Consider the following 20,136-nt stretch of genomic DNA (forward strand, 5'->3'; position numbering starts at 1 on the left):
GAGAGAGACCAAAATGTTTTATTTTGACAGTTAATATTGAAGTACTTGTTATGTGCCAGGCACTATGATGGTTTCTTTATATTCTCTCTCATTTAATTTCTCCATAGCCTTCTAAGGTAGCTTATAGTCTTATTCCTATTAAACAGAGAAGTAAATTGAGGCTTAAGGGAGCTGGGATTTGAATCAGATCTACCAATGGCATTTTGTAATTGTACCCCCCTAAGAAATAGCCAGTTTGTGAAATCTCAGACAGAACTGTCTTCATTTGTGGAATTGAATTATTATACACTTACTTGAGAAGTAGTTAGAGTTATCTCTACATTGAGTGGGGATTTCTCACTTTGAACATGTCCAGGTTGTGGTAGCCACATAACCTCCCTTCCTTGGACCTGTCCACACTCATTGGTGGGGCTGCCCTGGCAGTCCCTGTACCGTCTTCCAGAGCTAACGTTCTGCTAGTCAGCTCACACATGGTGTGAGCAAGGAGCATTCATTACCCAGGCTGAATACTGAGCAACTTCAAGACCAGCATCTTCTGGTATCTCCCCAGACCAACTGTCTTTAGCAACAGAATTGGTTCCTTGTGGCCAATTTCATTTTTGTAAAATGAGAGACCAACTAGGAAAACATCAGTGGGCGCAAATGAGGAAAGAAAAGACATCTGTCAAGTTAATTAAGGAGAAACATTCCTTTGACCTCTTTTTTTTCCCCTGTGTTTTTCACCAAGGTGGGCTGTTCTCCCCTCCTTAAAGGGCTGCATCCCTTTCATGTTGGAAATGAATAGTTGGGTGGGCAGGGTCAGAGACTGAGCACAAGTGTGGGATGAACACACAACTAACTTGAATATCCATTTGGCAGTCTTCCTGTTGTTTCTCCGGTTAGGAAACATTTTCTTTTACTTCTGCCCATTATCACAGCTTTGACATTCATGTCATTAACAGAATGTCATTTTGCAAGATACTGAATTAGGCGCAGCTAGCAACAAAACATACTGCACAGAAAGATAATGGCTTTTTGCCTGTGACTCTTTCTCCCAGAAAAGAACAAAGTGGAGTTCTAATGTCAGCTGTGTGTGTGTGTGTGTGTGTGTGCGCGCGCGCGTGCGCGCTTGCGCTCCGACTGTGGGAAGTTCACTGGTGGGCAAAGCATGATGCCAATCACTGTGAAGGCAAAATGCTTTAGAGCTGGAAGGGTGTAGATAGCTGTGCTGTTCACTCTGGGCTTGACATAAGTTTCTGGTGAGTGTCATATACGGAGATCTGGTGGTTGTGGAGGTGAACCCCCCTCCCTTTTGTGGGTCAGAGAGGAGCAGCCCCAGATTCCTCTGAACCAGAGAAAAGGAACAGAGCTTTTGATTGTTGTGGGTAGTGGTTAGCTGTGTAGTTGAGTTACCCTCCTAGACTAAAATATTACTGCAAAATCAAATGTTTCTAGGTATAGTGAGTTAAAGTGAGGTTAATTTCTCTATGGGGAAGCCTGGTGGAATTGGTAAAAGAATATTATCTGTTCAGATGTTATACACACACACACACACACACACACACACACACACACAAATTCGTTACATTCAAATAAGATTTGGATGTAAGGAACTCTTCCAGTCCAGCTGCGTGATTGTTGACCATCTCTCAAAAGCAATGAAAGGGGGAGGTAATAAGTCCAGGGGCAAGGAGTTCCTAATTACAGTATTTCTGGAAAGGCAGATCGGAACATTAGAGTGAAGCTGTTGCATTTACTCTGATTTGGTACTGCTGTCACTTTCTACGGCTTTTTACAGATTTATTTCCTTATCACAGGCCAACTGAGAGTAATCCAATACTATTAAATTAAATAGATTAAAAGTAATTTTTATAGTTGGACTTTGAACTTGGTTTTCTGTTACTTAAAAAGAAAAATGTATCCAGTTGTGATTTTAGCCATATTAAATATGAAATATGGGAGTTTAAAAAAAACTGTGTTTAAGTCACACACATCCCCAACCTGCAAACACACACACACACACACACACACAAAGTGGAAGTTTAGAAAAACATTAGTTGGTATTTTTAAAAAAATTTTCCAGCCCTGGCTGGCGTAGCTCAGTGGATTGAGCGTGGGCTGCGAACCAAAGTGTCGCAGGTTCAATTTCCAGTCAGGGTACATGCCTGGGTTGCAGGCCATGACCCCCAGCAACCACACATTGATGTTTTTTTCTCTTTCTTTCTCCTTCCCTTCCCTCTCTAAAAATAAATAGATAAAATCTTAAATTTTTTTTTCCTTAGCTCTCCAGCATGTCTATAGTCTTTCTTTGGTTCCTGACCACAAATGCCCTGAGACTAACCAAAGGCTTGGGTGTCAGTCTCACAGGAATTTGACCCTGATCCTTTACCCAGTTTTAAAGTTGGGGCCACCACCCTCACCTCTCCCCAGCTGTCTTCATTGCCACTTTGATAGCCCAGCCAGTAATAACAGCTCTTTAGCCTCCTGGGACAGATTAGACTTCCGTTTCGAATGACTCCATGCAATCAATGTTTTGACCAGATTGGCCCTGGGAGCTGTTTCTCAAGATATAGCACGTGCCTTTAAACTATTCAATCAGAATTAATTACCTCAGCTTCTCAGCACTGTTCACACCCTCATGCCAAGCAGGAACAGTCTGTGTTGTGTGTCTTTCAGGTAAGGTTGACCTGTTGTACTCTGAGTAATCACAAGTCCAGAAGTCATCTCATCATGGACTCTCTCCACCCTTAAGTGTCCTCATTCAAATCAATGACCTGCCCTAAAGTTTTTGGATTCCTGGAGAGGCATACAGGCTTGATATACCTCCTATGATTCATGTTGCAGATAAGTTGCATTAAGAAAAAAATTCACAGATACTCAGATTCTTTTTACTTGAATTACTTTTTACTTCTATTAATTTCACATCATTTCCAACTCCTTCTTGACTTTAGCCATTATATTATGCTCCTTTTTTAATTCCACTGACTATCCCACTGTGATTCTATTCAGAGTGGCATGCATATAGGTTTTCCCAGTAGATGTTTCAAACCATGTATCCAGCACCACACACCTGCCAGCTCTGTGCATCTTCTCAGTTTTACCTCGCCTTGATCAGTCTAATAGGTTTAGGCTATTGCAGTGCCATCTTGGGTCAGCTTAGTCTTGTAAATTAGGCTAGGTTTATCTGCCAGGTTCAATTATAAACTTCCTAGAGGCAGGGACCATATTTAGTCAGTCAATTAAAAATATTTACTGACTCTCTATTCAAATCATTTTTATTTTCTGTATTTTCTGGGTACCCAGAGATTCACTGTTATATAAAATATAATCTTTGCCCTCAAGGGGTTTATCCCCTCTTCTAGATTGTAACCTCCCTGTGGAATTTCCAGTCGTGTTTACCGTGTTTACCGAATGAATGGGTGACCACGGGGTGGATGCCCTGCCTGCCAGGAGCCCTGTGGTCAGCGTGGTGACTGTCAACCACCCATCAGTCACATGCTGACCTTTGACTTCAGAGCTTTCCATATCAGCCACATGGAAATAACCCTGTTGGTATGTCTTGCTTTGAAATAGCAATAAAATAGAATAACTAAGAAGAAATAGGTTTTAAAAAACGTTTTTGTGTCTGTGTGTGTCAGGCAGATCACTGAAATTAGGGCTTATTAGGGAAGACCTATGAAATGAGAGGAAAATTTGCCATGCATAGTATAAAGTTATATACTATGCACTATATACAAGTTATAGTGCTTATTCTTTATGAAAATACGTTTCAAAGCTGAGTGAAATTTTATCTCACACTGTAGCTGGCAACAGATTTTTGTTTGTACCTCTATCTCAGATTCTGCCTTATCTGTGATTCAGTTATCTGTGAATCAGTCTTATCTCTTCTTTTTTACTTCAAATACTTTGAGAATGTTTTCTTCATTTTCTTATCTCCCACAGTATTTTGTACATAGGAATAGACGTTCCATAAATATTTGTCACATTCAGTAGTGCCTTGCTATTGTTGTGTGTTCAGCCATCTCTATGAAGACAGTTCTGAAAATAGTATGAGCAGCCATTCGTTTCCATTATAATCAATGCCTTTAAAAGGGGGTTTTGCTACTAATGGAAAAGTGAAGTTCAAGTCTCAAGGCAATATATCAACAATAAGCATTCATAACTACATACCCCTGGTACCTGTGAACTAGCTTATGACATTCATGCAAATATGCAAAGGCCTGAAGCACTCAGGCATGGTGGTCAGCATGGCAGCAGCACTGCTATTTCTCCTGGTTTTTTTTGGAGGCTGTACAGGAGATCATGGACTGGTATAATGCTTGCCTTGAATTTGGGGACCACTTTTTTTTGCATGAATTAATTTTAAAATAAAACACTTCATTTGAAAGTAGAATTACAGGAAATGACTATGATGAAAGATGCACATCAACTCTTCTACATCCTGATCTCCCTGTATCCTTCTGTGCTTATTTTAATGGAGCATCCAGAATGGTTTTCTTAAAACAAAAGTCAGATTATGTTTAAAACCTTCGAGAGGCTTCCCCGTGCATGTGGGCTAAAAACCTGTCCTGCAAGATGCCGGGGATCTGTACTCTCCCGTTCGCTGTCCACTTTTGCTGCTTTGCCTCTGGCTCACTTCAGTCCTGCCACACCATTCCTGGTGCACTCCCACGTCAGGGCCTTTGCTCTGGCTGGGTCCTCACTCCGTCATCCCTCTGGTCTCCTTCACGTACCACCTCCCCAGGGAGGCCTTTCCTGACCACCTGTTTAACATTGTGAGTTCTTACATCCGCACTCCCTGGCCTCCCTTCTGCACTGTTTTTCTCCATCACCATCTCTCATACTTTAAGTGGCATCACCATCTGCCATACTATAAATTGTACTAATTCATTGTCTTTATTTTCTGCTTCTTCCTCCAGAATGTAAGCCACTTGAGGGGCAGCATGGATTTTTGTGTGTTTAGAATAGTACCTAGCATTTTATTAGGGACTCAAAAGTAATTTTTTTGAATGACCTAATGAAAGCCTGGATGGAACCTTGATTTCATGGGCCATACGGAACACACTGGCATTGCCTTAACTTCACATAAGTAGCAAAATATGTCCCAGGGACAGAAATATTAATGCTTTGTTCTCTTGGCCTTGCACTGTTCAGGGAAAGAGGTAGAGCTGTGGACTGGAAGAAGCAGAGAAAGAGTAGACAGATTTACATAAGAAGGGTGAAAATTATTTCTGGGAGAAGACAGAAATGGAGTTATGGGCAAGGCAGCCTCTGAAGGAATAAGCAGGATTTGGGGGGAAAGTATCCAAAGAAGATTGTAAGGAAGATTTGCTTTATGTTTCATAATATGGTTTTTCTTTCATATACAGGCTCAGAGATATTTTTTCAAATCCTTTGCTATCTTATTTGCAAATGCACAGAGGCCTAGATATTGAATGTTGCAATACAGGAAAAAGAAATGTCCAGGATATATATAATTTTCATACATTTAGAATCCCCAAATTTGTTTCAAATAAATAATCTACAAAAGGAGTGAATTAGACCCATTTTTGTGTTGCCATAGATAAATTTGACTTTAGGTGGTGGGCACACAGTGAAACATAAAGATCATGTACCATAGAAGTGTGCACATGAAGCCCCGGCTGGTGTAGCTCCGTGGATTGAGCACAGGCTTCGAACCAAAGTGTTGCAGGTTCGATTCCCGGTCAGGGTACATGCCTGGGTTGCAGGCCATGACCCCCAGCAACCACACATTGATGTTTCTCTCTCTCTCTCTATCTCCTTCCCTTCCCTCTCTTAAAAAAATAAATAAAATCTTTAAAAAAAAAAAGCAATGTGCACTTGAAGTTGATAGGATCCTATTAACCAATGCCATCAATAAGTGTAATAAAAAATATAAAGTGTGGGGTGGAAAATAGTAAGTTACAAGCTATCTATAATGTATATGTGCACTTTTATATTTATATAAAAGCCAAAAGCATGACTGTCATACAAATACAAAATGAACCTGTGTCAAAGATTTTAAGTTGTTAATTAATAAAGGTAACGGTAACATTAAAGTAGTTCAAGGAGTCCTGGCTGGTGTGACTCAGTTGGGTGGGCATCATCCCACAAAAGGAAAGGTCTCAAGTTTGATTCCTGGTCCAGGTACATGCCCTGGTTTCAAGTGTCTTCCTTGGTAGAGACATGTGCAAAAGGTAGCTTATCGATGTTTCTCTCCTTCTCTTTCTCCCTCCCTTCCCCAGTCTCTAAAATAAATGAACATGTCTTCAGATGAGGCCAAAAAAAAAAAATTTCCTGGCCAGTGTGGCTGAGTTAGTTGGAGCGTTGTCCCATAACTAAAAGGTTTCAGGTTTGATTCCTGGTCAGGGCACATTCCTAGTTTGCAGGTTCAATCCCCGGTCCAGGTACATTCAGGAGGCAACCAATTGATGCCTCTCTTTCACTTCAATGTTTCTCTCCCTCTCTCTCTAAAAGCAATGAAAAAAATGTCCTCTGGTGAGGATTTTTTAAAAAGTTCAAGGGAAATTTTGAAAGCCAGAAATATATGTATATATTTTTCCAATAAGGAATGATGAAATGGATTTGCTAGCAGATGAGAAACTGATCCATATCTTGTGATACAATAACATTAAATGTTTGGGGTCATCTTCCCATAGAGTGGATAGTGATCATATCTGTACCATACGAATGAATTCACCTTATTATGGACAAGAATCATTTGCGCTGCTACCAGTTTTCTACAACTTAACTTCTACCCCTACAGAGTTTTTAAACAGCCTAGTCAATAGAAAGATAATGAAAGACATAAACCCTTATAGGCTTGATAATCCTCTTGGGGGTTCACTCTATAGCCTAACAGGCCACTGAAAGGAAAGCCATTCATCTTTTCTGCACAGTTTCAGGCTTTTGCCAGTTGTTCCTCATGTGTGATACTACTAGTGACAATGTGAACATGTACACAGGTGTTGTCCATCGATATACGTGTATCTCTGCTAAGGCACCAAAAATGGATGGGAACGCTGCAAGCCATAGTTCCCTTAGCAGTTGCCTAGCTGGGGAGTGGAAAGTTATACGTCAGAGGGTACATTTCTCCCTATCTCTAATATGTATGACAAGATGATAATTTGTTCATTCCAGGTGGTGGGATAATTACTGGATTATTTTTCTATGCTTTTAAAATTTCATTGACCAAAAAGCATATGTAAGCTTATGACCATTTCTCTAACCTGGTCCAGCCCTTTTATTGTAAAGATGAGGCATCGGAAGGCTGCCTGGCTTATAACGTGTTCAGCGGCTCCTGGTCTTCTTGCCCAGTTTTCTTGCACTTCAGCCTTCCTCTTTGTTTAAGGAACAGCCAAATGTTCAGATTCTATTAAGGTATTAGGAAATAGTTAGCAGATGTTCATATCCAGGAAAGCTTTGGTCTATAATTGGTCTCCTGTGCAAATTTATCAAATTTTTCATCAAGATGAATGAATAAATTATAGCCTAGCTTTTGAGAATTACTGGGGCTCTTCTTATGCAGTTCACGGTATGCTCACTGCCCCTCCATCGTGGTCAGTCAGATTCCATAATGAGTGTTGACCTTTCAAGTCAGCCATGGATGTTAGAAATTACTGCCTGTTGGGGTTTCCCCTCCTCGGCTTGTCTTGCCATGATCAGACATGATTGGTATTCACGTCTCAGAATGAATGTAATTTAAAATTAAGCTGAATTTCAGCTAGTCAGAACAGTTGCTAAAGGCCATAGCCTGGTGGGCCTCGCGGCTTTTACAGCCTTGGTTGGGGATAATTAGGTTTTTCTGCCAGGAGAGATGTGACAAGAGCCAGATGTGAAACGTTTACGGGTCCCAGCAAGCCCTTCCCATGGAACCTGAGCGGAAGGACAGCCTAGGCAGAGATGGAACATGGGTGCTTTGGCCAAAAAATACATTCCCCTCCCTTCCTCAGTTTAGCAACCTGTATTCTTCTTTGTCCTTCACACTGAGTCAGACCTGGCGTAGATGATGAAATGCATGATCCATCTCTTTATCTTCCCAGCAGATGGAAGGCACTGTTGGCAATAGTTAGGAGATTGTGAAATTGTTTCAGTGAATGGGAACAGTAAACTCAAGGAACAGGACTGGTGCCCTGTTCAATCCCCACTTCACCTGCGTGAGCCAAAACACCATGCAGACAAATAAAAGACTTCCTTCTGGTGGCCTCACATCACCCTAAAGCATTTCCACTCGAGTGCCCGTGCCCGTCCAGCTGTGACGTTCTTATTCCAAGTGTCTGTCTCAGCCCGCCTCACCTCCCAGCCCAGGGGCCAGCTGGGCCTGCTCGCTGTCATTGTCTTTCTACCTCCTCATTCTTCTCAGATCCCTGGTCCACAGTGTTTATTGTGTGGTTTGTGTTTTGTGTGTGTCTTGCTTGTGGGTGGGTCTTTCCAGGGAGGAACAGGGTGGAAAGAAATGCTTACCAGCCCCATTAGCCTGAGTTGGTACAAAGACCACTTTGCCTTTGTCTCAAGTTGCATATGGCTGTCTTCTCTGTCTAAATTACATCTTGCAAGTAACAAATCTACCTGTGCCGTCATCATGCCACCTTCCCAATTGAGAGAACAAACTGAGCCTGGAATCCACAGTAGGTGCCTCCTTGAGTCATTTCAAGTGGAGAACTGAGGAGGAGGAGGTGCTCTGTGGGAAGTGGACACCCCTGTGTTCAGCTTTCAGAGCAGAGCACAGGCAGGGTGAATGGCTTCCATTTCTTCTTCAAGAGTAAAGGAGAAAGAATGCTTTTGGGGATGAACTTGAGCTGAAACTTGGCTTCATAACTGTCCTTCTGTTTCATTTGGGAATTACACACTTTTGTTCCTAAGCCTGAAACTAGAGGTAAATCTTTGCAAGCTCAAATGCTTAGGTGAGGGTACATTTTTAAAAAGTTAAGAGATTTCTGTCATAGTAGAAGTGGTGTTCCTGTTTTACCTGGTAGGGCATCTTTTTTGAGGGGTGGGTTGACACTGCCTGAGAAAAGCAAGCCTGAATCAACTTAGTCATGCTGGTGAAAGGGTTGAGACCTCGATTTTGCCTCAAGTGGCCATGTTTCTGCTTTATCATTTTATGGATGAGATGAGGGTGGTGTAGTCAGGAGCACCCGAGGAACCGCCTCACGCTGGGATGCTATAAGCTTCTTCTTTCATCAGCAGAAAAGAGTGTGATACCTGGATGAATAAATCATGACAGCAGAAGTCAGCTCAGCATTTCTCACTGGCATCATTATTAATGTGGGCAGGCCAAGTGCTGAGGCAGTCAAGGTGGTAAATACCCATAGCTCCTGTCTACCTGGAGTTTTCTTACTGTGGGATGAAATGCGGATTTCTATTCATTTATTGGGAAGCAGGCATCTAGAGCAATGAGACTAGGTGACTCTCAGAGATATTAGACACAGGTAGTATCAAAGTTAAATTACTTCCCCTTTCCCTTCAACCTGGGAAAGTTATCTATAGAATATCTTGGTGTAGGGTCCCAGGATTTAAAAGTATTTATATATCAAGATCTAGGCATTTGGAGGTTAAATATAGTATAAAATGCCCCTTTATGCTTAAGGATGTTAGCAACATATACATTCACTTGTGAGGCCAAGATCCTGCTTTATGAGTGTGGAGATGTATTTTGTGCACACATGCAAATCTGTCTTGACCTCTATTTTATAGTCTTGTTTTGTTTTACTGAGGAGCATTTCATGGTGTACATCTTCCTGTTTGATTGTTGAGAAATTCAAGAAAGTTCCAAGCATGTTATTATTTTAATATTGTCTCTAACTTCATGCTGAAGATCCATATTGAGGTTAGATAAGACAGTTTCAGCTTTGATTGTGATAGCGTTTGTCAGTAAGGTATGCCAGTTATTTAAGGTTTACTGTAACATCCAACAATACCTTAAATATGGTGAGTGGTTCAAATTCTGAAGGTTTGTTTTTAACTTCTTTAAACTTGCTCATGTATTCATAGACGAGAATCCTATTTATTACTTTAAAATGCATTTATAGGCATCTATTTGTAAAGATTACACATCTTTATAGAGAGAAGGCAAAAAATGGATGAATATATTATAAACTTTTTTCATAGTTTTATATTTTCATATTGGCCAAGCAAGTAAATACCATTTTCAGGTTTTGTTTAGACATTTATTTTTTTAGATTTATTTTTGAATCTCATTTTAAAACTCAATATTTTCTACCCTTCTATGGTAGACTTTTAAGTAACTGATAAAAATGTTAGATTTTTTTTGTTTGTGTTTTCTTTATTATAAATCTAAATTATTGTCTATTTATTTTGCTTATTGTGGTAGTATGCTAGTCATTCTGTATCTCTTAATGAAAATTCAATTTTTAAAGTTTTCTTTGTGAAATATTTTCTAAATTTTAGGCTTAAGTCAGCATATTTTAGTAATATCCCTATTTAAGATATTCATCAGATTACTGTTTCTACTTATTTACATTTTGATTTGACTTATATAAGTGATAATTGATTATCAAGAGAAAATTTTCATAAATGAACAAATATTAAATATAAAAAATAATGCAAATAGCTGTTTTTTTTTAGTTAACTCTTGTTTCAGTTAATTTGCTCAATTAATAAATAGCTTTGCTGAGATTTCCAGGGTATAAATCTGTCATTTTTTAATTTCTTTTATAAACACCAGCAAGTTGATATACTTAAAATATCTGTATTAAAATGAAAGGAGACATTAATTTGAATTAACACTAAATATATTATACAGTTTCTTTTTAAAATAGTCACACCATCTGATTTAATAATTATGAATTTAATACAGTTTTTGATAGATGAGTTGGTAATATCTCAATCCACCTTCATAATTAAGTATCAAGGGTCTATTCTTATTCTAGAGCTTCTTTAAGGCTGAGTAAACATGATCTTAATTATACTCACAGATAATGATAGGGAATGTTGATTACTCCGGTAAGAAAAATGAAATGATGCAGCTTGACCTTAAGAAATTATAAACATGGGAATGTTGACAAATGGTGATAAGCAGCAAACGTCTAAGAGAGGATTGGTTTGCAAGTCAATATTGTTGAAAAGAAATTGGGTTTGGTTAAATGTATTATATGTATATTTAGAAATGCTCCTTCAAATATCTTATACAAACTTTCAAATATATCCACTATATCTAATTTAGAAAAGTCAGGTAAAAATTCCTGTTTTAAGAACCTACTCTAACATAGGTATATTCTGAATTAAGAAGACATTATGGTAAATCTTTAGTGGTGGTTGAAGGCAGCCCCAGTGTGGGAGAATGGAATTAGGGTGCCCTGAACTTTATTGTAGGTCAATTCAGTGTGGTAACCTGCTGGTTTTTATTATGCTTTTCTAATGTCTATGCTGATAATAGAAAATGGAGCACCAACCTTTGCTGAAGAAAAGCAGATGGAAGTAATATCCACCTCACCATCAACCAGTTTTGCATTTGCATTATTCTTTGAGGCTAATGAAAGTTACTTTGGAATAAAATTAGCCATTTTATAACTTTCTACCAGCAGAAATAAGAAAAAAATAGTTGCCCTGTGCCCATATATAGCAACTTATTTGTATAAAAACAGTAGGCAGTGTGCCTATGAAAAAAGGCCTTCACTGTTATTTTCATACAAACTAGAATCTGTTTTTGTGTTTCCAAAATATTTACCATACTAAGGAATTTGAATGCAATGTACATGATGAAAAATGAATGAGTGGTGAAATACATTTATCTTAGGCATCAGCTGTTCAACTGACAAAAGGCACAAATATGAAATTTGTCGAAATAATTAGATTTTTAATTAGTGCATCATTGTAAGATGAATGTCATTGCGCTTCATTGCATGTAATTTTGTATTAGAAATTTCATGTCAACAAAGATGCTACCTGTGGTTTGCTGATTCGAATCCTTAATTTATCACTTGTATGTATGGCACGTCACATATTTGCAGCCAAGACCTGAAAGAAGGCATTTGGCTGTAGCTTCACTGGTGGTGAGGAATACTGATCATGCTGTACTGTGTGAATACTTTATATTTCCTAATATTCAAGAGGCAACCACCCCTCAAATATTAGTGAGTGCATATCAGTTTGCAAACAGTTTGGTAATAGTATGAACAGATAGGTTGTTTAACTGCTAGTCTATGCCTATGTTGAATATGATTGAATTATTAGTAGTATTTATGCTATATTCTCTTTTTAAAATGTTTTTCCTTTCCTTTCGACAGCTGCCGAACGAGCAATCGGAAAAGCTTGATAGGCAATGGACAGTCCTCAGCACTGCCTCGTCCACACTCCCCTCTCTCCGCCCATGCAGGTAATTAGTTCTCCTTTTCTCCAGTTTTGTTTTACTTCTCTTTTTGCCAGTTTTTCAAAATAATCCAGGCATTTTGAAATTCAGGTGTCTTCATGTCATTAGCTTGGTTTTCCTGTTGGTTTACCACTAATTTGTTCTTTCTGATGTTGGCCCAAACCTTACCTTCTTTCAGAGTGTTTGGACTCTAAAATCGAGACTTTCTTTTTTAATGGGGTCCTTTTTCAATCATTTCTCTCTCAATTTCTAAATCTGTGAGTGCTGCAAGTCATGAGTGCATGTTAGGATTATTTGGGGGAAGCACAGGCATGCTGGTTCACATGAAGAGGATTAGTGTTAAGAATGACAGGGGAAGAAAAATTATCCTTTTCCTTTATTCTTCTAAGTTCTGTGCTGGGAATCCAGTAAGCAGAAACAGATTAGCAAGAGGAAAGCATACAAACTTATTTAATGTAAGTTTTATGTGATGTGTGGAACCTTCATAAGGAAGTGAAGGCTCAAAGAAATGGTTAAGCCTAAGTATTTTTTGATAAAGATTGAAAAAAATATGAGGCAAAGGTGAGCTAATAATTGTGGTAAACTGGGGGAAACTTAGCAAGGCCTGTTGTTCAGATTCTTCTGTGCCCCTCGTCTTTAGAGATAAGGATGTTTCTTTACTCCATGAGTACCTTTCACATTAGGGTTTTAGGACCCGCTTTAGGACAGGCTAGAAAGTACTTCCTGCACACATCTCTTCTCACATTCCTTCAGCTCAAAATATTCAGTATGCCAGGATGATCTATTGTAGTTTGGGGTTGCATGCCCTGTACTCTATCAGACATAGTCAGCATTTTTCTCCCTGAAGTTGAGCTTATTTCTTATATATTGGTGATTACAAACAACAGTATGAGCAGTCTAGAACGAGTCTTCTCTTGTATGCATGCACACGTTTATGTAAAGTTTTACCTGTTGATGGTATATATACAATAATTATCTGTTTCATTCACAACCAGTGTGAGGCCAATAAAGATTCAAAAGATGAGGCCCTTGGGCCCAAGTACTAATAATAAGGACTGTAGAACTCTGTTTTAAAAACTGCAGTGAAGACTGTTTTCCGTGTTGTGTGCGTGTATATGTATTTTTAAAAGTTATAAGTTGGTGCGAAGAAGAAAAGGGTTCATTCCAAATCAGGAAGGTCTGGGAGAGTTTGAAGGAGATACTTGATCAAGATGTTGAAAGGTGAAAGAGCCGACAGGTAGAAGTGGGGTGAGAGAATGGGTCTTCCTGGTCGGTGGCTAGAGTGTAGGAGGTACATGCCTGATTGTAAGAGAACATAAGGTGGAAAAAGAAATGAAAGTCAGAGAGAGGAAGGGGTTTTGACCTTGAGTGCACTTCAAGGATTTTGAGGAAGATCTGTGTTTTAGGAAGATGTCTTCAGGATTGTGAGGGATGATGGGTTTAAAAGATGAGCAGCTAAAATCTTCTCTTGTACTATTGTGGTAACTGTAACTTAACCCTGATGAGCTTTCAGATGCGGTTGATTTTATATTTGGAAGTACAGCTATGATTCTTCCTTTGAAATCCTTTCACTTTTGGGGGTGGGGGCTCTCAACTTGACAGTGGGCATTATCAGTGATATGTTTGGGGAGAAGGGAGAGACAGAGGTAGTTGTCCCATTGGAATAAAATTTTCTTTTATTCATCGTAATGAATAAAAGATGGTAAAGTAAAAAATGTAAAAGATACACCCATAAAATTATGATACCATAGCAAGACCACTGATGTCCAGAAATGCTACTCCCAGGCAAAACTCAAGAGAAACTTGTGCACAAATACAAGAGAAGACATGTGCGAGGCTGCTTATAGCGGCCTCGTGTGTAATAGCTAAACATGCGGAGCACCCTAAATATTCGTCAGTTGAAAAACTGATAAACTAACTGGGGCATAGTCATCCACAGAACACCGTGTGCGTAGAAGAAAAGGAAGTAGCCTGGCACGTATCTGCATGGGTGAAACTCAAAGACAGCATTGGACAACAAAAGCAAGTTACAAAAGAATGTTATCTAAACCACTCACATAAGGCTAACATGATGCTACAAAGAATATTTTGTTTATGGATACACACACATATATATATATACACATAAATATGTATGTGTATGTATGTTTGTAGCAAGGGTATAAAAGAAAACATGGTAATTTTAAACACCAGTTTCATGACAGAAGTTACTCGGGAGAGTTGGAAGGGGGTATACTTGGGGAGAGGAATAAGCAGTTGGTAATACTGTGTTTCCAAAGCTGCGTGACATGTGCACAACTATTTATGTCATTACCGTGTATGCTTGGAAGATCTATATTACATCATTAGTCACAGCAGACAGGGGTCAAGCAAGGCCTCCACCTCACTGGGGCTGGGATTGTTTCTTCACCTTCACCTTCCCCAGCACAGTGCCTGACAGTGTACGAGAGGTGCTGAGTGGGTGATGAATTCCGGTTGTTACACGTAACTCAATCGTGATTAAAAGAATTAATTGTACTCCTCTTTATAGTGTTCCAAAGTAATCGCCCTACATTTTATGTACCTTTTGTTTAGTCTTTTAATACTGCGATTTTCTTCAGTTCTTATATCGAGATTAGAGAAAATGTGGTTGAGGCTTTAATGATCCTTTTCATTATTTTTCTTTTTTCTATGTAGACTTAGTGTGAACTCTTTTCCCTTCAAACCCAATTTCAGTATTTAATCAGAGGAGTGGGCTGAGAGGAACCATTCTTTCAGTTTTGGAGAGGATTTTCCCTTCTGTCACAGACCCCACAGGTTGTTACTCACCGAGAAGCCGGAGAAGCCTGTCAGACTTCTTGTGAGGAATGGCATTTAGGGAAGTCTGGTAGATTCCTATTTCTGTATAAAAAGAAGAAAATGTAAATGAAGTAAGGGACCAGTCTGCATGTCTTGATAATGTGAAAAGCCACTTGACTCTCCATGCCCCTTCCCTCTTCCTTTCCTTTTGCCACCTTCTCTGGCATGTGTGTGATCGCCGAACGCCAGGTGAGGGTCTTTCTGGATGTCTCCACAGAAAACAGGACACAGAAGCATGGCCATCTCAGTGCTTACAGACCCAGGAGATAAAGGGAGGCTTTCCATTTTTCTTAGATAGGGATGACCTGAGTCAGACTGCTCGTCGCTGACACATGAATTCACACCCGTCAAGTGAGTCAGCAGAGATGAGGCTTTAATTTGTTTGTGTAGACGCATCAGTAGTGCTCTGAGGAAAAGGAGCACTGCACACTGTTCGGAGATTATCTCCACAAACAAAGGAGTGTGTGCTGAAAGCCAGGGATTCCTCAAAGAACAGCGAGCAGGACAGTCCCATTAAAAAAAAGGAGGCTAGAATATCCTGGACTTCTATTTCCAGGAAGGTTCTAAGCATGAAATTTAATACAGAAGCCACAAGGGAAAACACTAGTGTGTCTCTCCTAAAATGAAACTTTCTATGTCATAAACAAAATCAAAGGAAAAAGTGTGAAATGTTTTTATACTTATAACTGGCAAACATCTGATTGCCTTTATATATAAAGACCTTGTGTAAATTAATTTGAAAACTGATGAATGAACCAAGAGAAAATGGGCAAAAAATGTGAATGGGCCCGTCACAGAAAAAAATTAAAATGGGCAACAAAAACATGAAATGTTGATTCATTGCCATCACAAGAGGAATGTGAACCAGTATAAAGAGATGGTGTGGTTCATCTAGCATATTGTCAAACATTTTAAAAAACTGGTAGAATCCAAAAGAGGTTGTGAGGTTGTGATGAAGCAATTCCTCTCATATAATACCCAGGGGTGGGCAACAGTAGGGTTACAGTTATAATACAAGTAAGTGATATGATAATTAATAAATAATGATATAAGAATAAACTTGTTTCATGTACTCATAACTGTAAACCTACTTTTGCCTGTCTCTGTATTCATCCTCTCGGTACTACTGTGGAGGGATTTTGCAGAGGGATTTTGCAGAGGTAATTCAAGTCCCAAGTGAGCTAACCTTTTACACAGAGGTTGTTTGAGTGGGCCTGACCCAATCGTACGAGCCCTTTAAAAGAAAGACATTTTTCTGGTGGATGGCAGGAGAAGTTAGAGATATGAGCCTGGGAATGATGGGATGTGGCAATTGTGGGCTTGAGGATGGAGGAGGGCAGCCTCCAGACGCTGAAAACAGCCTCAGGCTGACCACCAGGATGAAAGGGAGACCTCAGTCCTGTAACAGCCTAGTGATCTCAGTCTGTCCACAACCCCAAGGAGCTTGGAGGCAGATTCTTTCCCAGTCTCCAGATAAGAGGCCAGCCCAACAGGGGCTTTGCTTTTGGCCACATGATACCCAGAGAAGAAAAACCAGGTGAGGGTTCCTGGGGACTAGCAGCTTGTGATTCTCTCTGCCTTTCTTTGATTTTGGCTTTATGATCCCTAGAGAGCCCCCACTGAGCTCAAACAAGCCTCTCTCTACTCGGACTTCTGTCCCATTGAGTTGTAAGATTAGTAAATAGATTATCATTTTTAAGCCACTAAATGTTTGGTAATCTATTACATAGCAATAGAAAAGTAATGCAAGTATTATTTTGTTTTCTTTATTGCTTTAATTTTTAGAGCCCTATTTTTTATTTTTTATATTTTTAATTAAATCTTTATTGTATTCTTTTCTCCATTACCGTTCAGTCCCTTGTTCCCCCCTCCCCCCAGCAAGCACCACACTGTTGTCCATATCCATGAGTCTTTTTTCCTTTTTGCTCAATCTCTTTATCCCCCCACCCCCCACTAGCTATCATTATAAAGTCACTACATGCTAATTTTCTTACCTTCCTATTCCCCAAAGATAAACGTTACTAAATTTTTCCTTTCTTCTTCCAAAATTTCCTTATGAATATTATAAATATACTTGCTTGAACAACTTGGGTGCGGGGATCTTGAGGAGGCCGTTTTAAAATTATGCCTACCACAATATCATTTCCCTTTTGTATTTGATTCTGATGGTAAAAGGATGAGCTCCAAAAGTTGTACTTCTAGAGGATGAGCTACAGACTAGATACAGATAAATAACTAAGGCCTACTGATTCCAGGCCTTTAAAGTCCTAAGAGAAATATTGACCTATTGGCCAAAATACCTAATATTTTGTGTTTTCAAAAATTGTTTTCCTGTGAATTCACAGATGATTACTTAGACTCATTTATAGGGGGGTTTCTGGGAAAAAGATGGAAGGGAGTGTCACTTTCCTATGGAACAATGCAGGAAGCTATTAAAGATGGGGACTATCTTTAAAAAGCCCACATAACCCTTTAGGTAAGTATCTACTTGGAAAAGTTATATATATATGTATATATATAATTTTATATATATGAAACATGTAAATTATATACATATATAATTTATATATTAAATTTTATGTACATATATAAAGTTTCTGGATGGTTAGTCGCCACATTATTTGCTGCCGCTCTGCTCACCAGGCCCCTCTTCCAAGATGTAACTGAGCTAAAGTTTCCATTCCTACCAATAGTGCGCAAGGGCCCCCTTTTCTCTTACTCCCTGCCAGCCTGTATTATTTCTTGTCTGTTGGGTAATAGCCATTGTAACAGGTGTGAGGTGAATATCTTAGTATGTTTAATGTGCATGTTTTATTAATCTTTTGTGATGTCATGGAAATTCTTTTGTGATTTGCTGTTTGACTTTTTGATTAATGTAAATGTTTTTCATTCTTTTGTGGAACAGTTTGTCCATCTTTTCTTTCTGATTTCTTCTGTTTTTGTGGTGATTGTGTCTAGTTGTCGAGTTTCATTTATTAACAAGGCTGGCTGGTCTTGCCCTAAGAATTGTCTGCTCTGACCTCACTACTGCTTCTGCCTTTTTATGCCTGATGAGGCTGGTGTCAGTGATGCGTTACTTCATCTTCTCATACTCCTTAGTACGTCATGTAGGGTGATGGCTTTTCCAAGCGGTGAGGGAGGTTTTGCGCTACAAGAGTTTTTTCTGAATTCTTCCTAAATTTATAGGCTAGCCTTCAAAGGGAAGAAGATAGCAATCAGAAAAAGGCTTCAAAAGAGTTTCTGTCCACTCCCTAGATGACTAGAGGGAATTATACAGTTACACATTTCTACTGCAATGTTTGTGGGACCATCAGGTTTTGCAGGCAGCTGGTGGGAACAACTGAGCCAGTGGAGAAGAATGCTCGTCAGGTGTCAGTGAGAGATTGCCCCTTAGGTAAGGTGAGACTAGGGACACGAGCCCTGGATGTAACAGTGCCCTCATGTCACTTACTTTGTGACTTTCGTTCAAAAGCCATTACTAGGTTTCTCATGCTTGAAACATTGTTTGCCAAATTGTTTAAATCTGCTTTGTAGGTCTTTAATAAAAATGTTCATTCAACAAGGCAGTGACCTCTTTTGGCCAAGTAGACATGATGTTTCGAGACGAATGACTCCCTTGCTTCTTTGTATTTGGGCAATAGAACAAAGCAAATTGTGTGCTCACAGGGTCAGGGCAAATTGACTGTTAGCCATAATAGAAATTAAGTTTCCCAGTGCCCCATACAACCACTCTTTCTTTAAAAAGATGGAAACATTTTTTTTTCTACTAGAGAGGAATCTCCGATACGGTCACTCATTGTCATTTTTCTTTTCCAATTATAAGTGGATCTCAACAAAATGAACTGAAACCAGTAAAACCTGTGTTCAGTTTAAGGCACCTTGAAGTCTTCTTTGTAAAGTAGGGTTGTAGGGTTTCATTTCATTGTGCTTAAAATCGGCAGCTCATTTAGTCAGCCGTGGGTGGAGCATCACCTGGGGATCATCTGGGTTTTTTTTAAAGCCTTCAAAAAGACTGAGACCAGATTTCTTAATCTAGTGTGTGTGTCCCAGTTTTATGATTTTACAATGCATCTGTTGTGTGATTTCAAGTATTTCATAAATCAGTTTCTCTGAACGATGGAGAGTGCCATCTTTCGTATTCCCTGCTGTACTCACAGTTTTATACTTTAATCCGTACCCTTTGTGCAGTTGCCGATTGTTAGCCTGAGCAGTGACACATCTTGCCCTTCCTGCTTAAGGAAAAGGATGATAAAATCAGATGGACTGACGTCAGTGTGTTTTCCAAGTTGGGGCTATTGCTTTGTGTTGAATCAGTACTAATGTGTGTATGCCAGCCTTGTCAGTAATTTTTCCATGAAGATCCCTCTGCCCTGTGACCTCTGTTTACCATTTTGGCTCTTTGAGAAGACTGCAACGTTTACGTGTAATTTATTCCTAACAATAATTTAATGACTGGCATCTTTCATATTCCCCTAATCTCTAAATGTAGAATTTAATCTGAATGGCCTTCGATTTAACTTTTTAGCTTCTCCATTCTCAGTTGAAGCTTTTGGAAGCTGACTTGTGAATTTAATTTTGAAGCTCCTCTGTGTTAACAAAAGTGGTATTAGTTGGGGGGTTTGGTTTTGTTTTCATTCCTGGGTCCCCTGAGCAGCTGCTCAGGGACATTTTACTTTCTCATCCACTGGGAAGGACTCTTCATTCTTTTTTTTTTTTAATCAAAATTTTTTGCAATTTTTTTGTGTTTATGTGTCAACTGTGGATTTTCTTCAGTTTGGTTTGATTGCTAAAGGAACAGTTGGATGATAATTGCCTATTTTCCGAGTGAGAATGGACAGTATTTAGTGATAAATTGCATGTGAGGTGACAAAGAGGTGATCAGAGGAGGCGTCCAGCTGTCCTGCCGAGAGTGTGAATGGACGAATGGGCCTTTCCTAGGACGGAGGAGTCAGGAAGAGATGTGAGCTAGTGCTTAAGAGTGCATTTTG

The 20,136-nt window shown here is 39.3% G+C and overlaps 1 protein-coding gene across 1 annotated transcript in view; it reads left to right on the forward strand.

The window, feature by feature from the left end:
- MAST4 (microtubule associated serine/threonine kinase family member 4) overlaps positions 1-20,136 on the forward strand; it is a 532,524-nt gene that overhangs the window by 410,333 nt on the left and 102,055 nt on the right. Inside the window, 1 exon segment of the mRNA XM_036019855.1 lies at positions 12,228-12,316. Coding sequence (XP_035875748.1) covers positions 12,228-12,316 — 89 coding nt within the window.

The sequence above is a fragment of the Phyllostomus discolor genome, chromosome 3 (assembly GCF_004126475.2).
Source record: "Phyllostomus discolor isolate MPI-MPIP mPhyDis1 chromosome 3, mPhyDis1.pri.v3, whole genome shotgun sequence".
Classification (NCBI taxonomy): Eukaryota; Metazoa; Chordata; class Mammalia; order Chiroptera; family Phyllostomidae; genus Phyllostomus; species Phyllostomus discolor.